Here is a 12,424-nt window from a genome sequence, read left to right as displayed (position 1 = left end):
TAAAGTCAGCCCCAAACAGCCCCCACACCCTGCAAACTAAAGCGCGTGCATGAGCACCCAAAACACACACACACAGACACACACACACACACACACACACATTAACATACAGAGCTGTCATTAACATACAGAGCTGCGTTCATGGTTACAGTGCACGGCCCCGTGAAGAAAATACAGGTGCAGTGTATTGCATTTATTGATGTGCTGAGGAAGACACCTTTCTCATCAGGATTAGTTTGTTTTGCCTTCTGACTATATTATGGTTTTAATATCAGTATAATGCAATATTAATAAATGAATTCACTAAATGATTTGGGGTAAATAAATAAATTGGATATTTGTATCAGTTCAACACACACGGGAGAAAATATGAAAAAAAGAACAAAAACAGACGATGAAGCTGATAAATATCAAGGCAGTACATTACAGATGCACCTGAACAGGGATTCACTAAACAGAAATTTCAGTTTGAGGCCAACTTTATAAATGCACAAGACAAAAAAAAACTTTAACCTTGAATGGCAGTAAGGGTACATTTACAGCAGCATCATTCAGGAGAAAGAGGAGTACAGTGGGCTTGGTTGGTGTGAACGGTATCAAATGTCCACGTATACAGGTCCTAAGTCTTGGATTCTTCTTCAAGTTGGAGGATGCTTTGAATGACTTTTAATGTTGACTATAATTACAGGTTTTACCTGCAAAGAAATTCAAACCTTTGTACCGTACAATAGAACAGCATCTTTCTGCGTATTTGCTCATTCGTGTAATCCGACAAGACTGGTTTCAGCCCGTTAAAAAATGCAGGATAATTTTTTTGTTTTTTGCAGACGGTTCTAAAAAAGGAGGTGAAAAAATATATATTTAAGCACTACACCACAGAATTAACGAGATGGATAAATTCATGGTCCAATGCAAGTAGTGCTAGAAGTCATACACATCTCATGCTCCTCAACTTGCAATCAAATAAGACATCTGTATCCATATTCAGGTTTAAAACTAAAAGGCAATACATTATTTTAAGTTAAATACAGGACATGTTGTACTCAGAAATATAGCCGAGGGATGTCAGCCAGAGAGCTGGTACTGAGGCTGCTCTGCCTGCGGGACATTTGAGAGAGTCTTGATGAACTTGTTGTGAAGAAGTGAAAAATTACAGATACAGGCGGAGGTGTGGAAAAAGGGGTTTTATTGTCAAAGCTTGTTTTGTGATTGAAAGAACAGACAGTTTTCAGATAGAAACCAATCACCGCATTCATCATAAAATGTTGACATACAGAAACCACCAAATGTGGCAGACATGATAATCCCACACAGTTGATGAACAGTCAAAACTTCATAAAAGTGGACAGGTAGACTTGGAAACGGGAGTTAAGAAAGGCTTTCACCAATAGACGGAATAAATAATCGCAAGTGGAATAAACAGAACAATTCTTAAGAATGGATGTTAACAAATACACAATGCAACATTAGTTGCGCAATTCATCAACATGCAGGTCATTTTTCTTCTTCATCTTAACAGGTTTGCCTCGTGGATGCCCCCCCCACCCGATGGACAAACTTATTTTCGCCACAGATCTTCAGGCAGAAAGAAACGAGAAGAAAGAAAAAAGGAGGAGCACAGGAGGAGTAGCTAGACCGGAGCGGGGTAGGATTGTCGCGCTCGCACTGAGCTTTACATTCTGAAGACGCGGTGGCCTCGAGCCAGCCATACAGAGCCCTTCTGAGTTTACAGAGAGAACGATTATGTACAGGTCAAGTTTCTCTGCTCCCTTTGGAGAGTCTTTACATTATGTACAAAGAATACTCAACGCAGCGAGCCCTCAGTGAGAGCGAGCCATGCGCGACTCCGCGGCAAAGAAGTCCAGCATCGACTGGACGAGCTCCGGCAGGTCGTAGTCGTGCTTCCAGCCCCAGTCTTTCCGTGCGTTGGAATCGTCGAAGTTCATCGGCCAACTGTCGGCTGGAAAGAAACAGACGAGAACGTTTGGCTTCAGGCTGAATCAGTTCCTGGTTAACGCTCCTGTTACCTTTACATTTACTCACATATTTTACCCTCGGGGTCAATTTGACCCCAGCAATTAAAAACTCCAGAAAATTATTAGAATTAATATTGTTTCCCAAGTTTAAGTGTGAGGTACTATATGTTTGTTTGTTGACTACCTAAATAGCCCTTTAAATATATAAAAAAGTTGATATTTCTTATATGTTTGACAGTGAAAAACAGTCTGGGGTCAAATTGACCCCAAGGAACACAGATATTAAACATTGAATGGGGTCAAATTGATCCGAAAGGTAACAGGAGGGTTAAACTCAGCTTACTAAAACTGTTCAAAAACAGAAACACAAGCTTCCTCTGAAGAATTCAGTAGAATTAAAAAACGCTCAGCTGCGCCAGCCTCACTTGTTCTGGTGGGACCGGTAGCTTACAGTGGCTAACTTTAAATAGATACGGCTGTGTAACAGAGGTCGATTTGTTGACTTTGTACTCTACATTTTAGCGTGCCAGTGATAAGAAATGGTGATATTTTTAAAGCAGTTGATAGAGGAGAATCTTAAGAAGAACAGAATAAGTGCAATGGTTTTATCTGGCACTAGTAACTAAAAAGACGACTCACCGATGGCCTGCCGTACGTCGTCCACGTCATACGTGACCTCCAGCTCGGGCATCTGCTTCTGGAGCTCCCGGGTCAGTTCCTCGGGGTTGAAGCTCATGGCGTTGATGTTGTAGGTCCTCATGCTCAGCGTGTCGACCGGCGCCTCCATGACCTCCAGTGTGGCGCGCAAGCAGTCGTCGATGTACATCATGGGCAGCCGCGTGTCGGGTCTCAAGTTGCACTGGAACTTGCTGCTCTTGATCGCATCGTGGAAAATCTGGACAGCGTAGTCTGGTCAGATAAGACACACAAAAAACATTATAGTTAAAACAATTATTCTGAACTGTAGTGAAAAATCTTTAACGATGCTTAGCAAAACTGATGTGTTGTGTAGCCAATACAGACGAGTGAAAATGTGACGATGACTCTGGTGACCCAAATAAACAAGCTACAACAACCGTCAGTGAAATTATAAACTTGTGCCAGGTCAGGAGCTGCACAGGAATAGACGAAAATTAAAAGTTGAAACCTTATTTCAAACTTCATATCTCTCTCACCTGTCGTGCCGCCCCCTGGCATGGAGTCAGCGGAGATGATTCCCGGGTAACGCAGACAGCGGAAGTCCAGGCCGTAGCGGTGGTGGTAGTACTGGCAAAGAAAGAAAAAAAGAGGAATCCCATTAGCGATACGGTATTGAAAATATGAAACGGGGTTTTCACAGCAGATACCGGCATGCTACATTAAATGCAACAACAAAATGGGAAGAGAAGAAAAACGGCAGTATAGCCAGAGGAGTGTAGGGTTTGCGTGGCATCATATTTTTCAGAAATCCGAGCTCTCACCTCTCCCATCAGCTCGGCGTGGACTTTGGAGACGCCGTAGATGGTGCGAGGTCTCTGCACGCAGAGATCGGGCGTAGGGTTGCGGGGAGAGGTGGGACCGAAGGCCCCGATGGTGCTGGGGACAAACAGGCGCAAGCCATGCTCCGCTGCAATGTCCAAGATGTTGTGGAGCCCTGGGGAACACGCAGGGAGAAGACGCCATCAGGACGTCACACGTCAGCTGATCTTTCATCGTTAGCATTGGTGCCGAAGGGGCTTACCGGTGATGTTCACGGAGCGGGCCAGGGCCACGTTGGCCTCCCCCACCGCGCTGAGGAGGGCGCTGTAGTGAACCAGCCATGTGATGCGGTTGTTCACCACAATTTCCCGCAGGTTCTTGTAGTCCAAGATGTCGGAGTAGATGAAGGGGCCTAAAAAAAAAGAGGATAAAAAAAAGGGGTATTGAAGATTTGATAAATTGACTTCTCGTTGAGCGGAAGTCAATTTGTGCAGCTTGTGTTTCGGGGCCAGTGTCATCTTGTAATCGATGCCCATCTAGCCTTCCTATCCTTTCCCTTTCTTAGAAACACAGCAATGACCCCGGCTCTTTCGGGGGTAATGAATATTTATTTTCTGTGACACGTATTCCCGTTATATTTGGTTTACATCTCAAAGCCGTAAAAGTCATTACATCTTTGGCTCAATACGTGATATTAGAAGGACAAAGTCACCGTGCGTCACATATTGATTTTATCAACACAAACAGGGAAAGGGGACATCCTCCTACGCATGAACGAAAGAAAATCAATAACTAGACAGGTTTTTATTTGCCAACAATTTTGTTCCGCAATAAAGCTGTGACATTCGTAACACATTAACAACCTTCATTTCCAAATGTCATAGCCACACCCCAAAGGAATGCAACATTGTGCATTTTGATATGATGAAAAATGTTCTAGACACCAAAGAAATATGTTTATGATCTCCAGTGTTGGGAAAGTTACTGAAAATTAGTAACTTCTTTTAAATGTAATTTAATTACTTTACCAGTTACTGTATATCAAAAGTAATTAGTTACTAGGGAAGGTAACTTTTAAGTCTGCTTTTTTAATGTAATGAACAGTACTGAACAGTCAAACACAATAAACATAATTTTTAGACCTATTTATTGCAATCAACAGGGCAACAGGCCTTCAAATCAAGCAGTAGTACAAAAGACCCTTTTAATACTTAACACAAAATAACTGTCAGTCATTTAACAGTGTTTTTTTTTTACCACATTAGGCCCAATGAAATAAAAGTGATTGGCCTACAGTATTAACACTAATTAAAAGAGAAAACAAGTAGCCTTGAGGTGCTGCATATAATTGAATATGTGATTTAACAAAAGGTTAACAAAATGTTTTAAAAAACATGCCTCATAAGGCAAAGCTAAATATAGATAAGAGATGAGATTCTCAACAAACGTTAAAATGGGCTAACAAGTCTCATCTCTCACCTCTGACCAGTAGCCACAACATTGCTAGCTCTCAAACCAGTTATTGTACCTCAAGAGAAGCTTCTCAAACTTTTGATCTGAGAGCCTATTCAATATCAATATTATATATCAATATTTGCAAAGTCTATGGATCGCCATATTTTGGGTGATATAAAAAGGCTAATATTTTAATTCAATTCAATATTTTGCTTGGGAATAGGTTGACAACGCTACAATGATATTAATCAAGGCTACAACGTTAGCCGAATAGTTATGTTGCTAATCATTAGGCCTCTGTCTCTCTTTACCAGTTGCCACTTGTGTTTGTCCTCTTGAAAATAAGTCTGTAAGCTTGGCACATTTGGCAGCATCCTCCTCCAATGCCTTTCTTTTTTTCAACCTGGCTTTTTCAGCCCCTCCTGCCCTCTTCCTCCCGTCCATCCTCCCTGACGCGTCTCGTTGCGGTCGGGCCGGCCCAGCTATCCGTAGCTGAGAACACTTTTTGGAAAAGACGGCTAAGGACCGAACCAACTCTATTTTGGAGGGGTGAACTTCCTCCCATGCACACCGGTTGTACCATGCGAGGAAGTTCTCCTCTCCCAAATTGAGTTGGTCGGTTCCATAATGGACTGAACCAACTCTATTATTTGGGAGGGGTGAACTCCCTCGCATGGTACAACCCATGCAGAGGCTGCGGTGTCAGAATGCGGAACGTGTGTAGCCCACTTTAAGAGAAGATGGACTAACGTGACAAATGTCAACAAATAAAATTCTCGACTGGCCTAGAAGTGAAGCGGCCCACCGGGAACTCTCCCGATTCTCCCGATTCCCCACCCCGGGCCTGAGCTAAAGTCGGCCTATCTTGTCTTCTTGTCTGCAAGTGTTCATTTTTCCCAAAAGAGAGTAACGCGAGTAACGAACTCATTTAAATTTCAGTAATTGTAACTGCGTTAATTGATAAAAAAAAATACTTCGTTACATGCTCGTTACCGCTAAAAGTAGTGGAATTACAGTAATGCGTTACTTTGTAACACGTTACTCCCAACACTGATGATCTCAGGGCTGAATGGATGCAATGAAATCAGAAACACCCTCATGCCATCTGGCCTGTCGAAGGTAAAATGTTACAGAATTTGATCAATTTCAGACTACAGATTCTAATACAGTATACGAGTTGACTCACCACTGTGGGAAACGCTGCTTGGAGGTTTCCGGATGTCAGACAGAATGACGTTGTTCTTCCCAAACTTCTTTCTGTGAAGCAGGAAGTCATCAATATACAACTTGGAAATAACTCAGAAATGGTTCTCAATGCAAATCGGCAATTGGCCATTTGCCAGCGGTCGGCAAATGATGAGGTGATATTTGAAATCTTACCTCAACATTTTGGCGAGCCCCACCCCGAGCTGTCCCAGGCCACCTGCGTGAGATGGAGAGAGTGAGAGAAGGAACAAAAAGTGTCATCACACTGCACAAATCACGAGCAGACAAATGATCATCAGTGCTGGTCTCCATGGAGACTGAAGTAACTAAGGAGTGGGCCATAAGAAGAAGAAGAAAACAGGTCAGAGCACCAGACGCCTACACTTTGTTTTTAACCTTCATCCTGATGGTCGTGAATCTCTGCAGAGCAGACGTATCTTTCTCTTAACTTCCATGTGTAAAACAAAATGCAACTCGACTTCTAAATTTAAAAAAAAGGACTGCTGCGCTCTACGATGTTTAACAGGCGTTGTAGAATACCCCCCAAAAGCAGCTGCTGCGTACCTGTAATGAGCACCTTGGGGTGGTCCGTTTCTGAGAAGGACACGGAGTGGAAGCTGGCATCAGACGTCACCTGCCGGGGGGAGAAGTTGATGTTGCGTGCAGCCACGGTGAGGGACTGGCAGCCGCACCCCGGGGTGCCGAGCAGAACTTGCTTGGCCACCTTGCTGAGGGTTCTGATGACAGGCATGTTGGTACCTGCAGTGACAAGAGAGAACCAAAAAAGAAGAAGAAAAGTGTCAAATTCCACAGGAATCAGTGAAAATAGACGAGTAAGGAGAGTTCTTTATTTCCACCACTAAATCAATTGAAGCCACAAATTTTTTTTTTTATATGCTTGACTGCAATCATCTGGTGCCATGTTTTTTTTGGGGACCAAGGCATGAAGTTCTGTTTGAAGAGTTGGGCTCCTCTCCAGACCTCAGGCGCCAAGAGACAGTCAGAGAGAAGGAGAACTTTTTTTAAATGCATCTGTGGCAAAAAAAAAAATGGAAAAGCAACAATGACAGACGTGCCAGCTGGGAAGACACGTATGCTTCAGTTCAACGCCAAGGAGCGCATAGCAACCCCAAACGGGTTAAATCAAACATTAGATTTTTTTTGTTGAGTCTCACGCGATGGAAAACTGAGCCACACACACACACAGCAGCGTTTCTTCAGAAGTTTTTTTAACCACCGAGCCGCTTCGATTTTTGCACAACACATAATTACAAAAGTGCACTTACCGAGAGAGCTGCGCGCTTAACACCCCAAAAAGGAAGCAGGAGGAGAATTTAAGCGTATTTATACGGCCCTGCCTTCAACGGCAGCCAATCAGGACGAGAGGGCCGACAGCAGCGCAGTGCCACGAACAGGTCGACCGTCTCCGTGACAGTTTGGAAATATAGATTTTTTTTTGGAACGATGAAAGGACTTTTGTGTTCGACGCCTCATAGAATAATCCTCATTTGGGGTCAAATTACATTATGCAATATGTACATGAGTCCAAGGCAGGCGCGTCTCTAGGATTTGGATATGCGCGGATGTGTCGGCGCGTTTTTGGTTTAAAACATTCGGGGCTAATGAAAAAACATCCGGGGCTTTAGCCACTGGTCCAAGGAAGCTCATACGTGAGACAGCAACATTATACTAAAATGTGTCAGACTGTTTTATGCTAAGAAAAGAAAGGAAATCGCCACTTTGCATGTGGCACTGATGCTCCGGCCTCCTGATGGCACGCGTAATCCACTGTTGTGCCAATTTACGCGCATGTAAACCGTGTAAAAAGGGTCTCGGAGCTGATCCGCTCTGGCACCTCTAGTCCCTTAACGCCGCTGGTCTCCTTTTCCACGTGGACTACGGGGAGCGACGAGGAGCCTACGGAACGTTTTGAATGGGGGACAACCGCCACATCTTTAACATGTGTATAAGCGGGACGCGGTCCAGACAGATGGAGCCGGCGTGGAGGGTCTCCTGGCACACGGCACGAGCCCAACACGTCAGCAGTCTGGTATTAATATATATTAGGAAGTAATATTAGCTTTGGCCAAGGAAAAAAAAAAAATCATCAATTACAGGGGTGGAATAATTAATTAAGCCATCACGTGATCGCGTATAGACAAAATAAATACATGATTTGAGATATTGATACATCACATTGAGATTATTTCAGATATTTAAGTCTAGAATAGTCTACTCAGGGCTCTCAAGTCTCACGCATTGAGCGTGAGACTCACGCATTTCGGTCTTATCTCACGCACTCCCGCCACACATCGAATTCCTCACGCTGAAAAAACCTCGGCTATTTAATGCTTGAATGCAGGGGTGCTCAATACGCCGATCGATTGTTCCGCTGCAGAGCTCCGACGCCGGTCTGCGCGCATTGGGATGGAGCAAAAAAATAGTCACTAGCACCCCCCCCCCGTCAACAACTCTCAGCAGTATCAGGTGCTGATGGAAATTTCACGCTTGCCTGTCTTCAAAACTTGAGAGCCCTGGTCTACTCTAAGGGGGGACACATAGGATACGTAACCGGAGCGGTTTACTCACCGGTTTATTTTCAGGATAAAAAAGCAGTCGGTAACTCATGTGTGAACGGGATGCAGCTTCCTGCTTTGAGGCACAGACGCGCTCCAGTGACGCTGCTTGTATTATCTCCGGTCGGTGTTGCATCAGCTTTCGGCTTCGAGCTATATATCAGCCGCCATCTGGTTTCAGGGGAAGCCGGCTTTCTCTGATTGGTGGGTTGTCGGAGGTGCGGTCCTCCCTCAGCAGACCACGCCCACCGATTCAGCGAAACGCGGCGCCTGGGTCTCGCGGCTGCGGCCGGGCCTCTGGGTTTGAGACGTGGTCTCCAAAACCTCATTCACCTCGGAGACTGGTGATGGTTGGGCTCAGGCACGTGCACAGATAGAGCCCTTAGTGGTGCTCAAGCACCAGCCCCTTTGCCCTGGATGAGTAAAGTGCCCTTTTTGCTGGAGACACGTTTTTTTTATTCATCCGTATTTAAGAATAAAAGTTACTCTTTCTGTCATCAAGTCCCCACAAATGTGTTTTAATATCCGACGGGGCATTTATTTGAGTTCTTGTGAGAATTTCGCCCCTCCCTCCTTCTCCTCCACTTCCTCCTCCGCGCAGTGCTCCTCGCGCTACTAAACGGCTGCACCTCCTTCTCCTCTGACGCGCAGCACCAGACAAACAGGTCCTGACGGTGTTTGTCCCCTGACGTTGTTTTGTGATAAATCAACCACAACATTAGCGCTGCTGAAAACATGACGTCACAACTGGTCCGACGTTTCCTAAAAAAATAAACAAACAACAACTCCGTGATTTCAAAGCCTCGTCCAGCTGTTTACTGACGTTAGTTATGTTTAGACAATAGAGAGAGGGAGAGAAGAGAGAGAGGAGAGAGAGAGAGAGAGAGAATTCTTATTCCGTTCTATTCAACGGGCTAGTCTAGGATTTGCATGGCCAGACTGAAAAAAAATTCATAAGGCCTCTCTTGTTCAGAGGGCCGGGCGAAATGTGGAGGAGGGCCGTATCCGGCCCGCGGGCCTTAGTTTGAGGACCACTGCTCTTGGCTGTTGATGTCTATCAATATCGCTCATTTTGAAAATGACATAAGAGGGCAATACGGATCCGTATCAGACCAGCGAGGAGGGCAATACGTGGCCATTCGTCAATCAGAACGCTTGTACTGTTGTTGCTATATAATAATTCATCTTTATTCATAAAAAAAAAAGTAAGCTAGCGGTCTGATGCTGCCAGAGGAAACGCAGGTCGAGGACAGCTTCATCAGTGTATTGATGCTAATCAGTGGCGGTTCGTCCATAGGGGGCGCTAGGGCGCCGCCCCTCTTAAAATTTTGAGATGAAAAAAAAAAGAAGAAGAAAAAAATCCTGTCAAAAAACATTATATGCCAAATCATTTAAATAGTAAATATACCGTGTTGACGCACTAAATGTGTGTGGGAGACCGTCAGCCTGTCAACAACCACTTAAGTTAATGTGAAAAAATATAATATATCGCCACTCATTATCACGGAGAGAAGCCCCTCCCCTTTTTCGGGACACCGGCCCAACATGTGTGTACGGCAGCGAGAAAACATTTCAGTCGTTTCGGCAAGGACGGCTTCTCATTGGCGGATGAAACGTGAATCTTGGGTCACAAAAATGTGCGCCATGGCCACGTGATTGGACTGTTCGGCAGATCAGAGACCCGTATGTTCCCTCAGCCCATAGAGCAGTGTTGCCAGGTCCGCGGTTTTCCTGCGGAATCGTGCTACTTTTGAAGTGTTGCGCGGGTTGAATTGTTTGTCCGTTGGTTCGGGTAGACCTATTTTGCATGCAAATTACATGAATATCTTTAAATAAAAATCCATATTTTAAATGAAATAATGTATTCATACCCAAATCCTACCAAACTGACTCCAGATCAGCATGTACACACATTTTATTTATGATAATATACTGTATCTAATTACACAAGGCCATTTTAGGACCTAGGTGAAATAACTGTTTTGGGAAAACTGCTTTTAATGCTGGCAAACTAAACATATGTTGTTACTTTGTAGATATTACAATACATTTGGCAATGATAGCAATGCTGTTGGACTTTAAAAGCAGTGTATATGGTTTGGCACGGGCATATTTTAAGTTCTGATATTGGGCTGGTTGTGTCACACAGACCTGGCAACCCTGCTGCTAGAGAGCTCCACAGAGGTACGCGAGCAACATAGCTAGCAGAAGCTTTATGTTAGTATGGCGTCGGCGACTGAAAACTCTGTGGTATCTCTACACCAAACATCTTTCAATCGACGGTCAGATATTGACAAGAAGAGGCTCAAAGAGTTGGGACCCGAACATCCGGATTGAAAAATTCTGCAGCAAAGCGCTAACCGCGGGAGGATGTACACCCGGAGATTCTCCTCAAGCCTAACCGGAGCTGGTTAGCTGGATGCTCCATGAGTAATTCGTTTTTTTGTTTCCCCTGTCTGTTGTTCCAAAGTCCTGGGACTGAAACTCTCTGGACTACAACAGGGTGAGGGATCTAAAGAGCTTCAGACAAGTGTAAAGCACGAATCTTGCCGCAGTTATCTAGCTAAGAGCATGAAGCTAACTCGCTAACAGCCTGAAGCTAACTCTGTTTGCAGAGCAGAGCAGCAGAAGGAGACCGAACTGGCATCGAAACACAACGAAGAAGTTCTGAAAAACAGACACATTCCCTCAAGAATAATGGAAACAGGCTGGTTACAGACATGATTGACTTTAACCAGAGAGTTATTGAGAAGTTTGCCAACTTTAAAGAGAGGAGGGCTACTTATCTTTACAGTAGTGGGTCTACTCTGTCACCCAATGTAACATGTGATCTCTTTCTGACTCTATTCTGCTCTGAACCTCTTTCATGTGAGGGTGAAACTCTTTTATTTTGCAAACCTCTGAAACTCAACCCAATGTTCCTTAAAGCTGCTCTGAACCTCTCATGCCCAAAGTTACAGTGTGTTGATAGTTGTTATTGGACAGTGTTGAGCACGCTGTGTTCTTAAAATAAAGCTTTGTTTTTTACAATATTCTACTCAAAACCTCTTTTCTTCTCATTGTTGAGTGCTATTTAAACTGATGCTAATGCTTCAACTCTGTCAGAATTTTTTTTTGGCATTGGGTGCCCTTTTTTTTGGTTTGAACACCTGCCCCCCAAAATGTCTGTGCCCGTGCCTGGTTGGGCTGCTCGGTACCAATGACATTATTAGAAATATTATAATATTATATAATATATAAGAACATTTTAAAATAAGAAAACCAGCAAATACTCAGTTATTGCATTTTGCTTAAAAAACAACAACGAATATATTTTTAAAACGGCCGCCGATTATTTTTCTGTGGGTTTATCTGAATTTAATTATTTGAGGTACTTTTTCTTACTTGTACAACTTTATAGTATTTTCATTTCATGCAGTTATACTTCTTCTCTAATCTCAAAATATCAACATTGTACTTATTACTGATGAACCTTTGTCTGACAGCTTTGTATATTTTCAGATTACAAATGTCCACACCCTTCTTGTCCGGTGTAAACTAAGTATCTCCAAATTTGGTGATTTCTAATTTGTTTTCGTAACTTGAAAGGTTAAGTGTTCCTATATGGGTGAGGAAAAATGCTCCTGTATATTTCATAATCATTACCCTCCAGAGACATCTATTAAAATGCATCATCACAAACCTGAAAACATGGCTGCTTTTGTTCTTAAGGGACAGCGCCGCCACAAACGCGCGATGCGGTTATAGAATATG

At 43.7% G+C, this 12,424-nt stretch overlaps 1 protein-coding gene across 1 annotated transcript; it reads right to left on the bottom strand.

Moving 5' to 3' along the window:
- Positions 1 to 1,169: 1,169 nt before the first annotated feature.
- Positions 1,170 to 8,792, bottom strand: tdh (L-threonine dehydrogenase). Its single transcript, XM_056428657.1, has 9 exons — positions 8,685 to 8,792; positions 6,660 to 6,854; positions 6,270 to 6,312; positions 6,076 to 6,146; positions 3,697 to 3,846; positions 3,437 to 3,609; positions 3,152 to 3,242; positions 2,616 to 2,885; positions 1,170 to 1,960 (listed from the first exon to the last, which is right to left on the bottom strand). The coding sequence occupies exons 2-9, from the start codon at positions 6,844 to 6,846 to the stop codon at positions 1,821 to 1,823; spliced, it is 1,125 nt and encodes a 374-aa protein (XP_056284632.1). The 5' UTR covers positions 6,847 to 6,854; positions 8,685 to 8,792; the 3' UTR covers positions 1,170 to 1,820.
- Positions 8,793 to 12,424: the final 3,632 nt, after the last annotated feature.

Source organism: Pseudoliparis swirei, chromosome 12 (genome assembly GCF_029220125.1).
Source record: "Pseudoliparis swirei isolate HS2019 ecotype Mariana Trench chromosome 12, NWPU_hadal_v1, whole genome shotgun sequence".
Lineage (NCBI taxonomy): Eukaryota > Metazoa > Chordata > Actinopteri > Perciformes > Liparidae > Pseudoliparis > Pseudoliparis swirei.
This window is presented reverse-complemented; position numbering and strand designations above follow the sequence as displayed.